The 19320-nt window shown below is 46.0% G+C and overlaps 1 protein-coding gene across 3 annotated transcripts; it reads left to right on the top strand.

The window, feature by feature from the left end:
- Nucleotides 1–285: 285 nt before the first annotated feature.
- Erp27 (endoplasmic reticulum protein 27) lies at nucleotides 286–15433 on the top strand. Of its 3 annotated transcripts, none has more exons than XM_006506554.2 (7): nucleotides 286–638; nucleotides 918–1018; nucleotides 2740–2877; nucleotides 11102–11218; nucleotides 13164–13289; nucleotides 14525–14722; nucleotides 15240–15433. In XM_006506554.2, exons 3-7 carry the CDS (start codon nucleotides 2776–2778, stop codon nucleotides 15282–15284), a joined length of 588 nt encoding a protein of 195 aa, XP_006506617.1. In that variant the 5' UTR covers nucleotides 286–638; nucleotides 918–1018; nucleotides 2740–2775; the 3' UTR covers nucleotides 15285–15433. The 3 variants fall into 3 exon arrangements, with proteins under 3 accessions (XP_006506617.1, NP_081259.1, XP_006506618.1); NM_026983.2 differs by having other exon boundaries at nucleotides 567–718; nucleotides 15240–15360; XM_006506555.3 differs by lacking the exons at nucleotides 286–638; nucleotides 918–1018 and adding an exon at nucleotides 1621–2172.
- The last annotated feature ends 3887 nt before the right edge of the window (nucleotides 15434–19320 follow it).

The raw sequence follows: 19320 nt of genomic DNA, 5'->3' as shown, positions 1-19320 counted from the left end.
CCTCCATCAAATCCCACATGGCCCTAAGAGTTCCCCGTGTCTCTCACAGCAGCCTATGAATTTTTCTGTGTTTTACCACTCTCTGATACATGTTTAAATCATGGATTTTTGTGTTCACCTCTCCCATCAAGAATGTAAGCTGAGCTGGGCAGTGGTGGCGCACGCCTTTAATCCCAGCACTTGGGAGACAGAGGCAGGCAGATTTCTGAGTTTGAGGACAGCCTGGTCTACAGAGTGAATTCCAGGACAGCCAGGGCTACACAGAGAAACCCTGTCTCAAAAAACCAAAACCAACCAATCAAACAAACAAACAAAAACAAACGTAAGCTGAGAGGCACTGGGTCAGCTCACAGCCATATTTATAGACTGCTTAAATCAATAAGCCGCATAGAGTACCTACATATTTTTTTTTATTATTTAAATGAACGGACCCGACTTCCTTCTGGCTGGATATGTTCCAGAGCTCTTCCACTGTGAGCCACTTATCACAGAAGGTGAAAGTTCCCCCCTGGAGTCAGCTGCAAGGTTCCCAGAGCTCTTATAACACACAACCACTTCAGTTCACCAGCCTGTCCTGGATTGGCACCCACTCTCAACATCTACAGTGGGCACCAGAGAGCAACAATGAAAATCACCAGGTCTAGATGCCTAATCCTCTCGTTTGTCCTCGTGTGTGGGCTGGTTCCAGAGGTTACAGCAGATGTGGAAGAAGCCACGGGTAAAAGAAAGAAAAATAGAAAAAGAAAAAAGGGGTGGGGGTGGGGCAGTGGTGTGGCCACAGTGAAGCTGCCATGAGGAAAAGACAGGGACAGGGACTCGAGAAAATACCATGCGTGCTTTCATTCCAAACTAGAAATTTTCCAGACGCTTCTGGGTTAAGATGCATATTGCCCACACTTCCTCTCCTCTCACTGCAGATGGTCTCAGCACTACCCAGGAACCCATATGGCTCACAGACGTCCCAGCCACCGTGGAACTCATCGCTGCTGCTGAAGTGGCAGTCATAGGCTTCTTCCAGGTTTGTGATACACCCCACCTGCATACCCATAATCGGGCATCTTGGCTTTAAGGTAGTCAATCCAGGGGCCTGTTGGGCTAGTGACATTTGGGAGTGAGAGGGCACACACTCTGCTTTCAGATTATCATCCAAGGTTCTTTTGTTTCAAAGCTGTCTGCCCTCCGCATGAGGTCTTTCACTCGCTTGCTTCAGGGTCTCTGAGTCTCATGGCTGAATCTCCTTACCTGTGGACACTTTGAAAGAAAGCAGGTGTCAGCAGGGAGTCAGTCAAATCTCATCGTTGTCCTAAATGCCCTAAACTCCCTGAGTCTGGACCCATAGAACCCTGCTCACAGGCGGAAGGGAAAGTAGAGGCACTTTTAAATTTTATTCGTTTATTCATTAATTTATTATTCAAGATAGGGTCTCAAAACTAAGGCCAGCCTAGAACTTGCAGTGTAGCCTGTGCTTCTCTCACATGGACAATCCTCCTGCCTCAGCCTCCTGAGTAGTGGTCTAAAAGGACTATGCCACACACTCAGGCCAAACCAATAAAACCTGGAAACACTTTTCACAGGATGTGCTAAAAAAAAAAAAAAAATAGGGAGGCCTTCACTCGTCTTTCTCGCCTTCTCCGAATACTGAAGAAGGTGACAGGATAACTGACAGCTTCCTCATTGGCTGTAGGCTAACACGTAGACAGTCACACACAAGAGGGTCTCATCCCAGCCTTTCCCTCTCGCTCTGCTAATAGCAGATGGCAATCCTCACAGCTAATCCAGCCGTTCTTCAGACATTCTTGTCTACTTCCATCCCTTGATTCCAACCCACAGTCACCCTGTCCATTCCGTGTACACAGCTGGAAATGGCTGAGATGGGGTGCCAGCAGGAGTCCGGTTTTGGTGCTAAGGGACTGAGTTTCAGAAAGGAAAGAGCAAAGAATGAGAAGGGTGTAGTAACACAAGAGACCACCAGATGGAGCCATCGGGTCCTTGAGCAATTCAATTCCAAAGCCCAGATTACAAACCAGGGAGCCCTCCAACAAATGTCCACAGCTTCTAAGTGAATGCCCTCTTCCTTTCAAAAGAGCGAGTCTCCAGTTCTGTCTTGTGATCCCAGACTCGAGAGTAGCAACCGTCCCTTCTCCTTTCACATGGCCTTTAGCTCAGTGAGATGTAGGTTTACTCTTGTGTACTTCCTGGAGCTTCTGTGGACAGCCGTCCTGACACAGCAAGGACTACAGTGGTAGTGTCCGTGGGAGGAGAGAGGCCATCACTAATGACTGGACTCCCAGCTTCCTAACTGCGGGCCTGGGGTACAACAGGTGCACAGGCCATTAAGTACCCTCATGCGCAAGCCTGAAAGGATCCCTGGAAGGGGGGGACATGACCTCAGCTCCTGCACATCTCCTGAGGACCATGCTAAGCCCCTGCTCCTTTATGTTACATCTTCCTGTTCCTCCACAAATTGTTCCCAAAACATTTGCTTCTCTGGGTGCTTGAATGGCTATATCGTCCATCTTCACAGACCTCTGGACACCAAGGCATCCCTCAGCTACAGGTAGAATTCAGGCTGTACGACTAGCCCACACAATTTTGATAATAACCAATATTCTCACAGAGCCTGGGACACTCAAAAATGACACTGCAAGTATAGCCTGCATGTGTAAGGATAACGTCTGGCATGAGCATATCTTTCTTCCTTCTATGTCTCTTCACTTGTTTGCTTTGTTTTGTCTTTAGGATTTAGAAATACCGATCGTGTCTGTGTTCCGGAGCATGGCACGACAGTTCCAAGATGTATCGTTTGGAATCAGCAACCATTCTGAGGTCCTGACCCATTACAATGTCACCAGCAACAGCATCTGCCTCTTTCGACTGGTAAGACGGGCTGGCAGCTCCAGCCTTCCTCTAGTTTTCCCTTGTGAGATGGGAAAGAACTCTTTGTCTTTGACACTAACGTTGGTGCCAAGTTCAGGGACATTGTTGACCAGGAGAGTGACTCAGTTCAGGCTGGCAAAGCAGGTGGGGATGCGGCTTGCAGAGAACAGGAACTGAGAGCCAAGATGGGGCAGTAAAGGTGCTGCTTGGTCCCTTGCCAGAGAAACGGAGTGGGTCAGCTGTTTAGTGTGTATTAGCTTCTTATAGCTATAGAATAAAAGGTCTGACCGTATTATCTCCAAGGTCATGTTAAATAGGGAAGTGCACACACATACACACACACACACACACACACACACACACACACACACACACACCAGGGATGGTGTGACAGACAGATAGACAGACAGAGACCAGGAGTTTTATGATATATATCATACATACATGTGCATATATATATACACATATATAATGAGGTTTGATGTAGCTCAGGATGGCTACTCGATTCATAGATGAAGATTACCTTAAACTTCTTATCCTCCACTTCCTAAATTACTGAGATTACAGGTGTGCCCCACCTACGCAGCGCCGGAGAATCAAACCCAGGGCTTCATGTGCTTTAGGTAATCGCACCATCAACTGAGCTACATGCCCGGCCCCATAATTTTATCTGTTCATATGCTGAGCATTTGACTTAAGTTTATCAAACATTTTATTAGACAGCTCTTACGTGGAAGGAGCTTGTGATAAAAACATATTGAATATACTGTCTGCTCTCATAGATCTTACATCAGAGTGAAGATTATAATCTAATACAGAACGCCACAATAGGTAAGGTGTTACAGGAGTGGAAATAGTGTGAATATATATATATATATATAAACAATACAAAGGGGACAGCTAAACTGGGAAGTGTATGTTAGAGAAACTAGGGTACTCTAAAGAAGGATCATGGCCAAAGGAGAAAAACTAAATGTACTTAAGAATCAACGATGCCAACGTGACCCCAAGGCACAGGGTACAGGGAAAGGCATAGAAGAGAGGGAGGGTTTATTAGAACCACATTTGTGCTAAAACCACAGTACCAGCGCCTTAGATTTGCACTTAACTTGATTGGTATTTGGAAAGCCTTTGGATCAGTAAAGCAGCATGGACAGGAGTGAGCTTTAGCAAGGTTATTTTGGAAACAAAGAATAAGATGGACTATTAGGAAAAAGGTATGCGAAGTGAGAGACCTTGCTAGCTAAGCAAAATGGACTTCGTGACGCTTAGTGAAGGTCTGCAGTGGCTGGAGAGACAGCCTAGAGGCTAAGAGTGCTGGACGTCTTGCAGAGAGCCTGGGTTTCATTCCCAGTAGCCACATTGCATCTCTCAACTTCAGATCCGGATCTGACTGCATCTTCTGGCCTTCTCAAACATGAAGCACACAGGTGGGTCACAGACTGACCCGTAGGCAAAATATCCACCCATATATACTTAAATAGACATAAAGAATTTATAGTGGAGAAGTAGCAATAGAAGTAATAGAAAAGGTGCTATGCCAAGCTAGGAGATTCAGCCCTGTGAGCCCAGCAGTCAGGAGTCTAAGGCAAGAGGACCACAGGTTCAAGCCCCCCCCCACACACACACACAAAAGAGCCGAGCAATCCTGCTGGTAGTGTAAACTTTGCTTACAATGTATCCTTTATAAAGCCCTGTTGGTGGCTCTTTTGGGCTCTGCCCCCTTCCTTAGCATCTGGTTTATGTCGACCACTAGTGACAGCCCTACTTTGAGTGAAGTCTTGGAACTTTGGTGGACAAAATTTATGTGCCATGCCAGAAAATAAACAGGCTGGTTTTGTGCCACCTCCTTGGCAGTGCTTGGAAAGGCTGGAAAGGCCAACTGTTACATAAACACATTTCTCAGTTTACATTTCCAAAGGTTGGCTACATATGTTAATAAGATTATCCTTCAGGAGTTCAGAGTAACTGTAACAAAGGGAAACGGGGGGGGGGGGGGGAACCATTTTATTTTACATTGGGGAACAGAAGCCTATGGCAAACTTTCTGGGAAAGGCTTTCAACTTAGATCCACATTTTATCATTTTCAGTTTTCCACAGTTTGCTTATTTTTTTTCTGCAGTTTGGTGTGTGTGTGTGTGTGTGTGTGAGTGTGTGTGTGTGTGTGTGTGTGTGTGTTTGTCTGTCTGTTTGTCCATCTGCCTATCTGTGTGTATGTGTCTAATCTATGATAGCCATTATTATAGTTCTCACAAAATATGAAGAGAGACTATGAGCCATGAATTTTCAATACTGAATAAGCATCAGGTAGATTGAAGCAACTCGCCAGAGTTTCACAACCGTCAGGTAGCGCCTGACTCCGTACTCCGCGTCCCCTGTCTACTGCATTACAGCGGCTCTCTAGAGCACTCAAGGACAGTCCTCTTAAAGCTCTAGTAATGATTTGTTTGCATTCACACATGTGTCTCTGTGTGTCCGTGTCTCTGTATGTTCTTTTGAGTGCTACAAAGGCCGGAAAACAGTGTCAGACCCGCCGGAGCTGGAGTTACAGGCAGCTGTGAACCATCTGTAGTGGGTACTGAGACCTGAATTCAGATATTCTACAGGGGTTCCAAGCACCCTTAACCACTGAACCATTTCTCTAGCCCCAGAAGAAAATCTCTATTTTTACACTAGGCTGTATTTATTTAATGTTCCTTATTCTGAAGTCTCCGTTTCAAAACTTTATCCCAAACCATTTCCCTAAACCCCTGGTATTGATATATCAAGTCCAGGGGTTATATATCAGAATCTAATTTAGATATTATATAGTGTGGTAGCAAATTTTCAGAATTTAGGGTTACTGGACTCACAAGAGTACGAATATTTGTAAAGATAATAGGACATAATGGTCGAGTAAAAGAACACTGGCTCATTGTGATTGGGCCTGTAAAAGCCGTGTGTGTGAAACCACAGCTTTCTATTCGTTGGGCTTTCTATTGTGTGGTGAAGCACTATGACCAAAAGTAACTTGGGAAAGGGTTTGTATCACCTTCGACTTTTATATTACAGTACAGCAGTTGGGGTAGGCTCGAGGCAGGAACCTGGAGGCAGGAACCGGAACAGAAGCCATGGACGGTGCTGTTTAATGGATTACTTTCCATGCTTGCTTGCTCACCTTGCTTTCTTATACAACTCGGGACCACCACCCTGAAAGAGGAAACGCCCACAGTGGTCTAGGCCTTCCCACATCAACTATTAATCGAGAAACTGCCTGACAGTCTTGCCTATACGCTGGCCTTAAGGAGCCATCTGTCCAAACAACTCTAGCTCGTGTCAAGTTGGCAAAAAATGAACCAGTAAAACTGACTCCTTGTCAACTAGACACATAAATGTATCACTCTTGGGGTTATTGTTCATCTCCCAAATCTCATATCAATGCTAACATTGCAAAATAAAACATAAATAACTTTTAAAGTCCCACAGCCTTTAAAATTTCAAACACTTCAAGAGTGCAGTCTCTTTAAAATATCCAAAGCCTCTTTAAAAGTTCAAAGTCTAAAATAACCAAAGTCCTTCTAATACTCCAAAGTTCTGTGGAAGAAATAATATTTAAAAGTTAAACATTTTCTTATTCCAAGAGGTGAGAACCAGGGCACAGCCCTAATCAAATCGAAGCAAAAGCCCTTCAACATTGTCAGTAACTCATTGCCCAGTGTCTGGCACTCAGTCTTCTGGGCTCCAGAGGGCCTGGCAAGCATTCACTGTGGCTCTGTCATTTATGCATCCGTCCCTGTCATAGCACGCATGGCTCGCCCAGGAGACTCATATTGTCTCATAATACTTGCTGGTCATCACCCAGTCCTGGCATCGAAAATATGCTGGGGTCTCCACTGCAGCTGAGACTGAATCTTCACCATGGCCTTTCCTGGACTCTCTTGAGGGACTTTAACTTTGTCACTTTTCGCCAAGGTTCAACAGCACTGCATGACCCTTTCATGCTGCCAAAATCAGTAACACGAGGCAGACTCATACATCATGGGGTCTGGCTGCCAGCATAAGATGCAGCCTGGGCCCCTCTTAACCACAGCTTCTGGGTGATAACCCTGAGGGAGTATTCCCAGAAGATTTCACCTCAGTGATGCCGGTCTCTTCTTGACAGCAGCTGACTCTCTAGCCCCAGTTGGCCAGAAGTCTGTAGTCTTGATTTAAAATATCACATGAAGCACTCTCAGACGTGCCTCAAAACTTCACAAGTCGGGCCTCCAACATCTCCATTGCTCTCAGCATTCTCTCCCAAACTTCCCACAGAATAGAGGGCTCTGAACACTCAATGGCTTTTGTAGCCCCAAATTCCCCAAATCCTTCACAATCCCCCCATAACAACAACATCATATCCGCCACAGAAGTCGTCTATGCTGGTACTGATTTCTGTCACAGAGTTTCTGTGAGTGGAGGAGAATGTTGACTTGGTTGAATGTGACGACTGTTCATTACTGACGGAAGCCCAGGCAGGAACTCAAAGCAGGAACTTGAAACAGAGATCAGATAGAACCAGCCAGTAAGCAGTACTCCTCCACAGTCTTCGATTCACTTCCTTGGCTTCCCTCCATGATAGACTGTGACCTGTGACCAGAGAAGCCCTCTCCTCATCTCTCAAACTGCTTTGGCCACGGTTTTCAGCACAGCAATCGAAAAGAAAGTAGGAAAGGAACCTACTCTCCAAAACTAGTGCAGACTGACTCTTATAAAGGTTCCCCGAAAGCCCTAAGCAAAAGTCAAGGAACAGTAAGAAGTTGCAGGTGACAGTGTGGCTGTCAGGGACCCAGCCTGTGGGTGTGGCAGCATGGAGACCCTCTGCGTTTCCACACGGTCCCACAGAGATGTAATCCTCACAGAGATCCAACTCCTGGAGTCAGTGGACCGTGACCCTGCCCTGCTATTTGAATATCTGCACTACTTCGGGTTTTCTTATTCACTTCTATTTTAAGAAATAAAGTTAGCCCAACTCTGACCCAGGGAGATATGAGAGACAGAGTATCATTCTTGACCTCCATACAGTGACTTTTGAGTAGTTGGCATAAGAGATGCACCATACCAGATGAGTCAGAAGAAATGACTATGTAAAAGAGGGAAGTAATATGAATCAAGTGATTACACTTTTATAAAGTATGTGTTTAGCTGGTCATGGTGGTGCATACGTGTGATCCCATACCTGGAGACTTACAGGAGGACCCAAGAGTTGGAGGTCATCCTGGGCTACACAACAAGTTTAAAGCCATCCTGGGCTACAGGAGACACAAACAAACAAAAGTATATATCTACAAGTACATGGCAGCTGAGCAAAGTGTGTTCATGCATGTGCGTGTGTGTGTATGTGTGTGTATGTGTGTGTGTGTGTGATCAGAGATGTGAGGCAAACGCTCAAGTCATTTTTCAGCCCTACCCAAGTTACTTTATGACTCAATGACTCAATTGTCATAAAATATTGTAGCGCAGTATAAAGGAAGATACACAGGGCATGGTGGGGTGAGCCTGTAATTCCAGTAACTGGGAGGCGGAACGGGAAGGGGCTGGAGCTCAGATTCGTCTTGGCTGCATTGGAAACTAATACCCAACCTCATTTCATGAAACCCTGTCTGAAATAAATTTTTAAAAATTAAAAAGAAAGACTATAAATAAACTAAGATGAGTTTTAATGCATTTTCTGGAAAGCTAGATGGTCAGAGAGCTCTCTGGAACGCAAAGGAAGACCCCCTCCTAGCAAAGCGCTGGGCACTAAACCAACAGTCCTGAGCTCAAAGCCCTTCCAGCTGTTCTCTTCTGCTGTGGGCATCTCTGTCCTTGGGGAGGATAGCTTAAGTAAAACTCTTTCCAAACCCTGGCAAAATAGATGTTTAAAACGTCCCCCAAAGCCTTATGCTAGGATAGAGCTTTCTCTGCAGTGCGTTATGCAAACGATTCCCTTGGCAGAAAGCATGCTTCCTGTTCAAGTACTGCCTCCAGGAACCCTACACACGAACCCTCCTGGGTTTATTAGTTTAGGAAATAATGAAATAATCAGGTACACTTTGTTGGAAGAACCCCAGTAATCGGAGAGCCTGCAGGGGAGGGGGCGGCTTCTTGAAGGTCCCTTGCTGCCCAGGGAAGAAACTTTATTTTTGCTGCACATGCTCTGTCCCTTCTCTGCATTCCCTTGTTCAGAAACACCTGGAGTTCCTGGCGCCTCCAGTTCACCAGTTCTGGGAAACCCGAAAAACTGCCTGGAAAGGCGGCAGGCAGGCGGGCAGGCGGGGCGGGTGGGCGGGGCCTCCTGGTCCACGTGCTGCCAGGCCAGCTGCGCACAGATGCCAGGCTTCTACGTCCTAGAAAAATAATCCTCACGCATTTGGACTTAGTCAATATTAAGAGGGCCTTGATTATGATAATAATGGCTTGAGTGGGCTGTAATAGCAAAGTCCTAAGTGTGAGATATTCTGCCAGCTGGCAAGCCAGGCCTTAAGCAACAGAGAAAATCTCTCTGTGCATGTATGTGTGTGTGTGTGTGTGTGTGTGTGTGTGTGTGTGTGTGTCTGTCTGTCTGTCTGTCTGTCTGTCTGTCTCTGTCTAATCTCTCTCTTTCTTCTTCTCTTCTCTTCTCTTCTCCTCCCCTCCCCTCCCCTCCCCTCCCCTCCCCTCCCCTCCCCTCTTCTCCTCCTCTCCTCTTCTCCTCCTCTCCTCTTCTCCTCCTCTCCTCTCCCCCTCCCCCACCCCCTCCCCCTCTCCGTACCCCACCCTCTCTCTCTCTCTCCCTACCCCACCCCTCTCTGATTCCTGAGTCTGTTTCTCTTTGGTTGGCAGCCTGGCTAGCTGGCTCTGCGAATACCTCTGTGTCTCTGTGTCTCTGTGTGGATATATGCCCATGGGGACAGGTGCTGGCAGAGCCCAGAGGCCTCAGGTCCCCTTGGAGCTGGAGTTTATAAACTGCTAGGAGTCACCTGAATTCAGATCTTCTGAAAGATCAGCAAGCTCTCTCAACCACTCTCTAACTCCTTGTTTTGTTTTGTTTGTTTGAGACAAGATCTTGTTCTATCATCCAGGAAGACCTAGAACTTCCCATGTAGCCCAGGCTGGCCTTGAACTCCTGGAAATCTTCCTGCCTAGTCTGTCTAAATTCTGGGATTAAAGGCATGAATCACCACAGCAGCCTTCTACTTTTTTATGATTTGGTGTAGATATTAGGACTACAAAGCTGAACAAGGTCCCCGGAGCCTGTTCCTATTGTTCTTCTATCTTTTCCTCAGTGTTTCTTCCGAGAGTGAGAACATGGTGGATTTTAGCACACCTGCATATGTACCGAATGACGTCATCTCCTCTCACCTCTCACCTCAGACTCACTGTGTAGCAGAGGCACCTTGGGTTTCTGACCCTCCTGCCTCTAGTTCTAGAGCGCTGGGATTACAGACACTAACATGGCTATTTCATGTGATGCTGGAGATCAAATCTACAGCTTCCTGCATGCCACATAAGCGTGCTACCAGCCAAACCACACATCTCTAGTGCCATTTCTGTGTGTTTGCGCTAGGAGCTGAGCCTAGGAACTCACATATACCTGGCAAGCAAGGCCCTACCACTGACCTATACTGCCAGCCTGTACTTCATGTTTTTACAGTATCTAGGGCTTTGGGTGGAGTTTTCCCCAAAAATTCTAATTCAGAAGTATATTTTCTATACCTTTGCATTTATTATCTTGTAAATTTAATTTGCTTAAGATAGTCTCATAAGGTTTTGTTTATTTGTTTTGTTTTAGTTCTTCATCTTTGTGTGTATGTTCTAATGTTCAACAGGGAGATGTAGCTGCCCGATGATCCTAGATTCTGGAATGTTAGAAGCTACGTATCCCATAATGCATGCTGGCAGTCCTTAAAGGGATAAATCAAGTCTGAGAAACTTCCCAACCAAGGAAGGAATCTTGGGAAGTAACTAAATGCAGAATAGGCCAGAAGTTAAGAAGATGGAATTCAGAACAGCTGCACTGATGGGAAATTCAATATATCAGTGATTATATTACATAAAAATAGCCCTTAAAACACAAGCAGAGAAAAAAAGAGTCCCTGAGGGTGGGAAACTTATTTCCTGTCTTTGGAGCTGTGCTCAGTGTCTGTCTCATCTTCATAATCAAATGCTATTTATCAATGATCTCAAAATGTGCACGAGAGGGGCCACTCTGTCCCTTGTTTTTGTTTTTGTTTTTTTTTTAATCCAGGTTGATGATCAACAACTACATTTGAATGCTGAAGACATTGAAAATCTCGATGCTGCCAAATTGAGCCGTTTTATTCACGTGAACAACCTCCACTGGGTGACAGAGTACAGTCCTATGGTAAACACTGGTCCCTGTGGCCAGTCTTATGCTCTGGTGTCAGGAAGGGTCCTTGCCCCCGGAACAGAGATGTTCTCTCGACTGCTGGTACCCGTCTCTCACTGAACACCTAGCCTGTTGTTTATGCTACTATCTTTACTAACACTTTAAGATGCATGGCTTCCTCCCTCCCTGTGGGACAAAGAGAGAAACAGACACAGAAAGGTTAAGTGGCCTATAACACAACTCATAAGAAAAAAACAAAATACAAATACAATGTATCTGGATGAAAACCTTCCGAATCAGGAGTCTTGCTGTGTAAGTGTGCTCTCTGGAGGTCATTGGCTCTGAGACAGCTGCAAAACCACCTTTCTCAGCCTGTGATCAAGAAAGCTTCTTTCTTCTTTGCTTTTCTCATTGCTGTGGTAGAGACAGCTTAAGGAAGGAAGGGTTTCTTTTGGCTCACGGTTTGAGACATACAGTCCATCGCGCTGTTGAGTCAAGAATGTAAAGCTGGTCACAATGCATCCATAACCAAGAAGCACGAAGAGGCGGGTACAGTCCACGGGCCACGTTGCCCTTGCTTTTCCTTTCCCTTTGTCCAGGATTGAAACTCGTTGGTTTGCTTACCCACCCTCATGGTTGATTGTCTCTCTTGAAGATCTAGAAATACCCTCACAGACATGACTGGGAGCGTTCTCGATCCAATCAAGTTGAACACAAGCGTAACCATATAGTCTTCTTTCTCTGGGGCATCACCACTGTCTCTGTTATGTCCGCTGGACTGCATGTGGACTCGGAAAAGATGTCCTAATGTTCCCTGTGCACACAACCCTGGTGTCATGGTGTCCTGGATGCCAGCCAGTGTGAGGACACATCTTCCAGAAGTCCCCAGCTGTTATCTTACACACAGTGATGTGTCCTTTTTTAAAAATTTCACACTAGTAGAGAAAGCAAATCACATCAAGAGAAACTCAGGAAAGAAGCTCTCTAGAGCGGCATGTTTAACTTTTATGGGGCTCTCACGTATCTGAAGTCATCCCTTCTCACTTGGAGAGCTGCCAACTCAGTAACTGCTGTTTCTTGTCCATGCTGGTACAAACATCTGTGCTAGAAAAGCTGGGCAGAAAGTCACAGCCGTGCCCTGCTCCTGCGTGTACAGTTAATGTACACACTCCATGTGTGGCTTTGCTGTGTTGGTTGAGATTAAGCCAGATAAAACTTCTGCACCCCCATCCCATGCCTTTGGCTCCTTGGTTCTCTTCTCTTCACTTTTCCCAAGAATTCTTTCTGCTTTAACAAACTGGATCCTACTCTGTATTTAAGTAGCACGAGTCAGTTACTATAATTACAAATCTTATCATAATAAGAATCAATTATTTGCCACACAGTGCGCCCAGTGAGAACCGAGCCTGCTGTTAAAGCCCAAGCAAACGTCTTTAGGAAGCACTTCATCTGACCGTGCTTGCCTGCCCATGGCCCTTCTGTGACCAGCTGCGCTAGAAAAATCTCACACAGATCCTAGGAGTCAGCCACTGGGCATGGGGTGGCTGGGTGTTTTTGCCTTAGGGTCTCTGGACAGAATGCAGAACCAAGCCAACGTCCTCTATAAGAAGGATTAAAAAAATTAAATGTATTCTTAACCTATGAACCATCTCTCCGATCGTCAATGATTTGACTTCTTACAAATATTTTTATTTGTGTTATTTGACAATTCCACACATGTATACAATGGGTTTTGAATACATTCCAGGCGGTGAGGTACTTAACAGCCATCTTAGAGGCTATTTGCTTTTGTGTTATTCTGTTCATTGCACTGGCAATCCTCTGTATCTCTGCTTCTCTGACCTTCCCTCCCTCCCTTTCTCCCTCCCTCCTTCCCTCCCTTCCTCCTTCCCTCTTTCCTTCCCTCCTTCTCCTTCTCCCTCTTCCTATTCTTCTTCTATAGCAAACCTTACTTTTCCAGATTGCAGCTGGCTTATTTAACACCATGGTTCAGACCCATCTTCTCCTGATGATGAAGAAGACTTCCCCAGAGTATGAAGAGAGCATGCGCAGATATCGGGAGGCAGCTAAGCTCTTCCAGGGACAGGTGAGAGTCACCATGTGTACATACAGCAAGAAAGAGCACATCCATGACTCTAGCGAGCCACTGAGGTGGGGGTTCTTAAAATAGGGCTAGAAAATAACATTTGCCAAACACGTGCTACACACAACAATCACTAAATACACTGTCTCGCTTTATCCCAACCCCAACCAGTACATTTTACAAACAAGAAAACTTAGTCTCAAAGAAACTAAGTTGCTCCAGATCACACAGCCAGGAAGACAGACTCGGACTTAACTTCATTCTCTGCCTTTAGTTACAGGGCCATCTATACTCTCTTGCTTAAGGAAAATTCATAGTGTCTTCAAAGCCCAAACTCTTTCTTACAATGCTATTTTTTTATTTTTAATCAGGTTGTGGGAGTGGGTGAGGATGCCCAGAGACTATCAGAGCGAGTTGGATCCCCCGAAGCTAGAGTTACAGGGTGCTGCGAACTTGCTGGTACTGTGTGCTAACAGCCAAGTTCAGGTCCCTCTGTTACAGCAGTATAAACTCTTGACCTCTGAGCCATCTCTTTAAACCCCATACCTCTCAGCCTGTGTCACCTAAGACCATCAGAAAACACAAATGTTTACATTGTGATTTATTACACTAACCAAATTACAGTTATGAGGTAGCAACAAAAATAATTTAATGGTTGGTGGGGGGGAATCACCAGAGTATGAGAAAATGTATTAAGGGGGTGGCGGCTTTGGGTTGAGAATCACTGATCTAACCCCAAATCCAAAATTCATGTAGTTACATTTGACTAAAGGATCAAATGCCAAAGCAAAAAAAAAAAATAAACTTCAAATTCACTTAAATTTAATCAAGATGGGGTGTGTGTATGTGGAGAGATGGTAGGTAGGTAGGTAGGTAGGTAGATAGATGGAGAACAAGAGAGAGAGAGAGAGAGAGAGAGAGAGAGAGAGAGAGAGAGAGAGAGAGAGAGAGAGAGAGAGAGAGAGAGAGAGAGAGATTTTTATATAGCCCAAGCCAGCCTTGAACTTGCTGGCTTGCTGTAATTAAGGGTAACTCTGGACTTCTGGTCCTCCTACCTCTGTCTGCCAAGTGCTAGAATTATGAGAGTGTCCTGAACACTCCATCAAGCCAGGCTCTAACTTATGTTATGTGACACTAAGCATAAATCCAGTCTGCCTAGTGACAGTAATGACAAGCATCGCTTTGCCCCCCAGGATCTTAGCTGGACCCTTTTCTTTCACCCCTCTCTCCCTCTACAGATTCTCTTTGTTCTGGTGGACAGCGGCAAAAGGGAAAATGGAAAGGTGATGTCCTATTTCAAACTAAAAGAGTCTCAGCTGCCAGCTCTGGCCATTTATGAGTCTGTGGATGACAAGTGGGACACACTGCCCATCGCAGAGGTTACGGTGGAGAAGGTCCGAGGCTTCTGCGAGGGATTCTTAAAGGGGCTGCTGCAGGTGAGTGTCGGGCTTCGAGTAAACACGCCTGTGTTGTTCTCTCCGTGTGCTCCGTTTCTCATGGAAGGAATCAGAGGTCTTTAGCCCTGTGAGAACAGAGGGTGTGGATGGAGAGGGCAGAGTAGGGTGACTCTGAACACATGATTCATGGGACTCTATTAGCTAGAGATGCCGATTTACGAAGGGCTTGTACGCACAAACTGAATTTGGGTTTTCTCCATTTTTTTAAATTGAAAGGCCGATGGGAAATAACTTAAATCCCAGATAAAGAGCTCATGTATGAGGTGTGGTGGCTCACGCCATGTACTCTGGTGGCTGAGGCAGGTTGACCGCCACAGATTGAAGCAAGCGCGGGGTACATAATAAGTTTAGTCCAGCCGGAGCTGAGTAGTGAAAACTCTTTTTAAAAAACAAAAACCAGCATCAGCGTAACAGAAGAGGTCAGCAGGTCAAAGTTAGGGCGGATGTGAGGCTTCTCCAGTCACTAGCAGTGCACTCTTTGCTATGTTCTTTTCAGAGAGATCACGAAGCTGAAGGAGACTCCGGGAAGGAGGAGCTCTGATGGCTCCCTGGAACTTGTGCCCGATGCCTGCCCTGTGTCTATTCTATACTGAATAAAAGGGAGCTGTTCAAATCCCTGCAACGCTCACACGATCATCGGGCGTTCTAACAAGGGGCGGGAGGATCACAATCATTGGCCTTGTTTCCACATCCCGCTTGCCTCTTGTTTCCAATTTCCTATCCCCTCTCCCCATGCCTAGCTTCACACTGTGCCTGAGAGCCTGGGGGGGTGGGGGGACACGGGACGGGACGGGACGGTACGGGACATGGGCTTCAGAGACATGCATCTCCGTGAAGGGCAAGCGTTCCTAGAGAGAGGACATTCTGGTGTGTCACTGACATTGAATTGGTACCCTGCACATGGCTTATGCAACTGTTCCTGTTCCTTTGGGGTCATCAGAGGATAGACCCGCCCCTCCTTCATAAGCAAATATCCTTCTCCGACTCGGGGCCAAGAACAAAAATGTCTTTTTGCTTTGGAGCTTTTTTTTTCTCCCAAAAGTTAAAGGATGTCTCCAAGTTTCTGAACGCATCAGAAACAGAGCATGTTAAAAGCTACGCTCATTTAGAGATTGCAATTCCCTGTGTAAATCAGCAACCCGTAGAGTAAATAAAACCCAGAGCAGTATCTCTGCAAGCCAAACCCTTTGGAGGGAAACACAGCTGCCCAGCTCAGTGGTACACGCCCTACCCTCCAGGGCTCTGTGTCCTGTTAGGTCGTGACCCACTGATGTGTTGTTCTCTGTGTGGGTGGGATGGGTGGTGGGACCAGATCATCCTGCGTGAGAGTTGGTACAAATGTGGCAAAGGAGCCAGGGAGTCAATTATGTAAGATGTTGGGGAGCAACAGAAGAGGGGCACTTGGCGCCAGGACGCGCTGGGGTTAACCACGGTTACTGCCAGTAAGGTGTGCGGTCCAGCACACAGCAGATGCAGGCGCGTTTGACTGTGGGTCGCTGGCCCACGGGCTGTTACTGTCAACACACAGATGCTACATTGTCACACCCTTCCCACCCACTCCAGGCCCTTGGCTCTAAAGAAAAGCGACTAAGTGTTGAAGAGCTGAAAAACCACGGATGTACGGCAGGAAGGTTCCAAGTGAGGGACAAGGAGTGAAAGGCTTGCTTGTTCCTTGCTGTGGGATAACCCCGTGGCCCCTGGGCATGGAAAGTGGCTGGAAAGGAGACTGTGAAAGTAACTCTTGCAGTGACAAAGGAACCAGGAGCTGAGGGACACCAGGTCGCCCCAGAGCTGCACAAGCCCAGGGGTACAAAACGAGCTCATCCCAGAATGCTTTCTGGGCATTTTGACATTTACATTCCAGAATTCTTTCTGATGCCCTACTGAGGTTTCCCAACCCCCCAGGAGGCTGTGCTTTCTTCTCAACCTTTTTTTTTCTAAACCGTTTAATTTTATTTTAATTTTTCGAGACAGGGTCTTCCCAAGTAGCCTTGACTCTCCTGGAATTCACTCTGTAGACCAGGTTGGTCTCAAACTCACAGGGATCCACCCACCTCTGCCCCCTGAGTGCTGGGGTCAAAGGCATGAGCCCTCTTGGCTTCTCAACCTTCTTGATGCTGATGCCCTTTAATAGAGTTCCTCATGTTGTGGTGACCTCAACCCTATAATTATTTCATTGCTACTTCATAAATGTAATTTTTCTACTGTTGTAAATCAGGATATAAATATTTGATAGGCAGGACATCTGCTATGTGACCCTGTGAAAAGGTCAACACCGCCAACAGGGTCACAACCCGCAGACTGAGAATCACTAGCCTAAGGCTACTTTCAACTCCACGGATTTCTCTGTTTCTTTTTGGTGCATTAGGAATTGAACTTGGGGACTTAGGCATACTATCTGAGAGCTCTACCAGTTAGCTACACTCTTAGCCCCTTTCCTTGTTTCTTTTAAGCCCATTTACATGGTCTCAGGTCCTCCATGCAACCCAAACGTTTATACTTTTCATTTCCAATGTGTTCATCACTCAATCATTTTCTCTCTTCCCTTTTCCTCAACTGTCTTTATTTTTTTGCTTAAAATGATAGTGCCCTAAGCTTTAGTAAAGCCCCACATCATAGCATGTTTAATAAAGGGTTAATTTTACCATACATATCCTCACACTCTTCCACACATGCTGATAGCCAGCACAGACTCCATAGATAATAACAAGATGGAGGCTGATTTTCTAGTTGATGATGTCTTGTAGCAATTCTGTCCCATAGTATCTCGGGTGCTTGTGTTTGTGTATTTGTAGTGTTGAGTTGGATTATTCCTTATCACCTCATGGCTCTTTGAAAGCCAGGAATTCCCCATGTCTTTGTCAGTGCTGATTAGGTTTCAGGGCTCAAAACCAGCGCATGAAATTCCTTTAGGGAGAAGAGCTTTGGGGTTGTGTGTTTATTTGAGGCCTTTGTGGGTTCCTTCCTACTCAACCAGTCAGCCTCAAAGTCAAGACCATCCTGCCTCTGCTGCTGAAGGACTGGGATTTTAAGTGTGTGAAACCAAAACAGGCAAAAGAAGAGGTTTCTGTTGGCTAACGCTGGTGCCTACTAAAATTTCTGCCATTTCTAGATGTTTCCTTGTCATTGGTTAATCATTCCTCAAGACTTCATATTTATTCCCTGAGTCTACACTCCTGTTGGGGACATCTTGGGTGGTTTGTGCCTGGATGCATTCAGTAGCTCCCACTGGTAAAACTATACCCTATCTCCATGGTATCAAGTCTGCAGTTATCACAAATAACTTGGAAGATTTGGGAAACTGTGATGGAGGGGGTGCACATGGGCAGAACAAAGCATGTTAGGAAAGTTTGCCTTTGACTCCTTCCTGGACTTTGTGAGAACCAGTTTCTGTCTCTGGAGATTCATTTCAAACTTGTTGAAGATAATAAAGTCACTTACATAGGATATTTTGAGACTCTAGGCTGAAGGCACACATCAAAGCCTTGACACTGTATTTCTTCCCCCCATCATGTCACTTCTCCAGTAGTCACAGCTTACAGAAACAAAAAGACATCACTTACTAACTTCCTTAAACAAAAGAGCCTGCCCAGCGGGAAATTCTGGGGATAACTATCTTTAAATCGCTTTCATTATTTCTCAATGCAGTGAGGCCACCAGAGCAGGAAACAATTGCCAGTGTTAAAATGAGCACTCACAAGAAATAAGAGCTCACTTGGCCATGAGGGAGGATGTTCAAGTGAAGTATCGCCATCACTGATGAGGCGGATTGAGCAACAGGGAAATGTGGGCAAAAGCCTTCACAGCCGTTTCCCTGAGGAAGGGCTGGCAAGGACAAATGAGAGTGAAGGAGGGTACCCCAGGCTCGGGGCCTTAAAGACTGTCCTTAGCTGCCTAGACTCTGACCCTGGGGCGAGTAAGACAACAGGGCAGCTGCTAGAGCAAAAGATCTCATCAGGAAAGTAGGTGGGGTAAGCTGTAGGGGTAGTTAGTGTTGATGCTACAGTCCTGTTCCCCAGTTGGTTCTTGATCTGTCAGTTAAGAAGCAATGGTCAATTGCGGAGCAGAAGGGATGGGGGGGGCAGTACTTCTGGGTCCCTGGAGGAGGCAGACAGATGGGAAGGAAGGAGAGAGAAAGTTTGTCAGGTTTCTGATAGAGAAATGACCAGCCATGTGAGATCTGGAAAAGGAGTTGCCACACAGGCTGCTCCTACAAGCAAGTGGTCAGGGGAGTTTAGCAACTAAAGTTTAGGACAGGTGGGATGTGCAGAGCTAAGAATATTGATAAGAGCATGCGGGAGATAGTTGCGCCAAGCAATTGTGCCAAGAAGGCGAATTGAAATTGAACACCTGTGTGTCTGTGTCTTTTATCCATCGATTCAAGGGAAGCTGGGGGCAGTAGCACAGCCCGATCCCAGACCTTAGGCAGGGTATTAGAAAGCTACATGCAACAGTAAGGTCTCTGAGTTAGTTTGCATCGGAAACATGAATGGCGGATGGCTTATTTTCTATTTCTAGGAACTGGTTAGCCCTGGTGCCCTTGTATTCCAAGATCCCAGAAGATGTCTATCTCCTCA

This window comes from Mus musculus, chromosome 6 (genome assembly GCF_000001635.26).
Source record: "Mus musculus strain C57BL/6J chromosome 6, GRCm38.p6 C57BL/6J".
Taxonomy (NCBI): Eukaryota; Metazoa; Chordata; class Mammalia; order Rodentia; family Muridae; genus Mus; species Mus musculus.
The sequence above is the reverse complement of the archived record's forward strand: the minus strand, read 5'-3'. Positions and strand labels throughout refer to the sequence as shown.